General features: G+C 59.0%; 1 protein-coding gene across 2 annotated transcripts in view; it reads left to right on the top strand.

The window, feature by feature from the left end:
• Window positions 1-2,311, top strand: part of SORL1 (sortilin related receptor 1) — a 46,352-nt gene that overhangs the window by 11,961 nt on the left and 32,080 nt on the right. For both annotated transcript variants that reach the window (XM_057386311.1, XM_057386312.1), the window contains exon 6: window positions 672-852. In XM_057386311.1, coding sequence (XP_057242294.1) covers window positions 672-852 — 181 coding nt within the window. The remainder of the gene's footprint in view (window positions 1-671; window positions 853-2,311) is intronic.

Raw genomic sequence — 2,311 nt, 5'->3', positions numbered from 1 at the left:
CACTGCAGGGATGTGGCACTGCAGGGATGTGGCACTGCGGGGATGTGGCACTGTGGGGATGTGGCACTGCGGGGATGTGGCACAGTGGGGATGTGGCACTGCGGGGATGTGACACTGTGGGGATGTGGCACTGTGGGGATGTGGCACTGCAGGGATGTGGCACAGTGGGGATGTGGCACTGAGGGGATGTGGCACTGTGGGGATGTGGCACTGCAGGGATGTGGCACTGCGGGGATGTGGCACAGTGGAGATGTGGCACTGCGGGGATGTGGCACTGTGGGGATGTGGCACAGTGGGGATGTGGCAGTGCAGGGATGTGGCACTGCGGGGATGTGGCACTGCGGGGATGTGGCACAGTGGGGATGTGGCACTGCGGGGATGTGGCACAGTGGGGATGTGGCACTGCAGGGATCTGGCACTGCGGGGATGTGGCAGTGCAGGGATGTAGCACTGCAGGGATCTGGCACAGTGGGGATGTGGCACTGCAGGGATGTGGCACAGTGGGGATGTGACACTGCAGGGATGTGGCACTGCGGGGATGTGGCACAGTGGGGATGTGGCACTGCGGGGATGTGGCAGTGCAGGGTGACAAGTGACAGCTGCTCACACGGGCACCCAAGGGTGTCACACACCCCTCCCACCCCATCCCCTCACATCCCTGTCCTCCCCAGGGGTGTGGAGCCCTATGACAAGCCCAGCACGGTGTACATCGAGCGGCACGAGCCCTCGGGATCCTCCACCGTCATCCGCAGCACCGACTTCTTCCAGAGCCGGGAAAACAAGGACATCATCCTGGAGGACGTGCAGGACTTCCAGCTCAGGGACAAATACATGTTTGCAACCAAGTCTGTGGTGAGTGTGCYGTGGTTTAGTTGAGGTGTCAGAGMATGGGTTGGGCTGGAAGATCTTGGAGGTCTCTTCCAGCCCTGGGGATTGTGTGATTTTGTGATTCTGTGAGTGGATTCACCACGGAGGAAGGATGTGAGGTGCAGAATTCTGCAGGAKCATCTGCCAGGGATGATGCCACTCCCTGCTGCCCCTCCCTCTGAGCCTTCAGCCATCCTGGCTCGTCCCCRAGGTGTCACCCAGCCTGCTGGCAGCTGCCACCCCCCGTGGGCTCACGCTGCCATGGACACGGCCGTGGTGTTTCCTCCAGCAGGCTGGGCAGAAGTAGGTCAGCCTGCAGAGAGCTGGGACCCAGGAAAAACCCCAGGATGGCTGGRAAGGATGTCGGGGTGGGGGTGGCAGGGAAGGGGCTGTGGCTCTGTGGTTATGGGAGGCCGCTTGTCAGAGGAGATTACCATCAATGGTGGACCGGGTCCAAGCAGCCTCGTGTGCTCCAGCCCGGAGAGAAAGCTGGATTTTCAGTCTGCTTGCCTGAGGAAAGAGGATGTGGGTGAGCAGAAGTGGCCTTGTGGTCCCTCTGCAGCCAGAGCCTCCCTGTGCTTTTCACAGTTGTTGGCCAAATTCAGACAAATTTGAAAGGAAGCAAGGACATGTCAGTGCTTTCTCTGAGGGCAAGGCCTTTCTGGARGATCAAAAACAGCCCCAGAGGGATAAAATCCTGATCCTTCTAGAACTGAGGGAGCAGCTTGCTTTTCAGAACACGCATTTCTCCCCTGCAGCTGCCATGGAGTGTTTTATTTTTTATTTAGGGGTGCTGTTGGCAGAAGCAGGGAGGGTTTCTCAGACAGCGAGTGACGGCTGTGTCACCCCCAGGCACCCGAGCGGTGCCTGGCAGTGGCAGGGAACATTTGCAGAGCGATTTCAGTCCCTGAGAAGCCTCCCTTTGCAGGTAGCACAGCCTGTAACCCTCAGAGCCCGGCCCCTTGGCGCTGTGCCTGCTCTGTGGTTTGCAGGAGATTTTATCGAGGGCTCGGTGCCTCAAACGCTGGGGATGGTTTGTGTCTGTGCAGAGGAGCCACTGGGCTCAGGAGCAGCAYTCTGAAAGCAGGAGGAGGGTTTGGACTCCATTTGGGGGTGCTTTTGAGATTTTTCTGCTTCTGGAGCACGCAGGGACCATGGGGCAAAGCACACCCTGCTTCCTCCTGCAGCCGTAATGACTGAACACCGAAAAAACATAAAATCACCCAAATTCCACCTCACGGCCAACACTGCTGGGAAACACTGAGACAGAGGGAGGCTGCTGCAAATCCCTGCTCTGGAAATCATCCCCAGGGTGGGAATGAGGCACTTAAAACCAAGCCTGGCTGCATCAGGGGCAGTGCTGGGGAGAGGACAAGGCTGGGTGGTGGCGGCGCCCGGGGCTCTGACTTCTGCTCCTTTCCGTGGGTGGCACGGTTGCTTAGTG

The sequence above is a fragment of the Malurus melanocephalus genome, unplaced genomic scaffold, assembly GCF_030028575.1.
Source record: "Malurus melanocephalus ecotype Western Australia unplaced genomic scaffold, MMel_1.1 scaffold_952, whole genome shotgun sequence".
In the NCBI taxonomy this organism is placed as follows: Eukaryota; Metazoa; Chordata; class Aves; order Passeriformes; family Maluridae; genus Malurus; species Malurus melanocephalus.
This window is presented reverse-complemented; position numbering and strand designations above follow the sequence as displayed.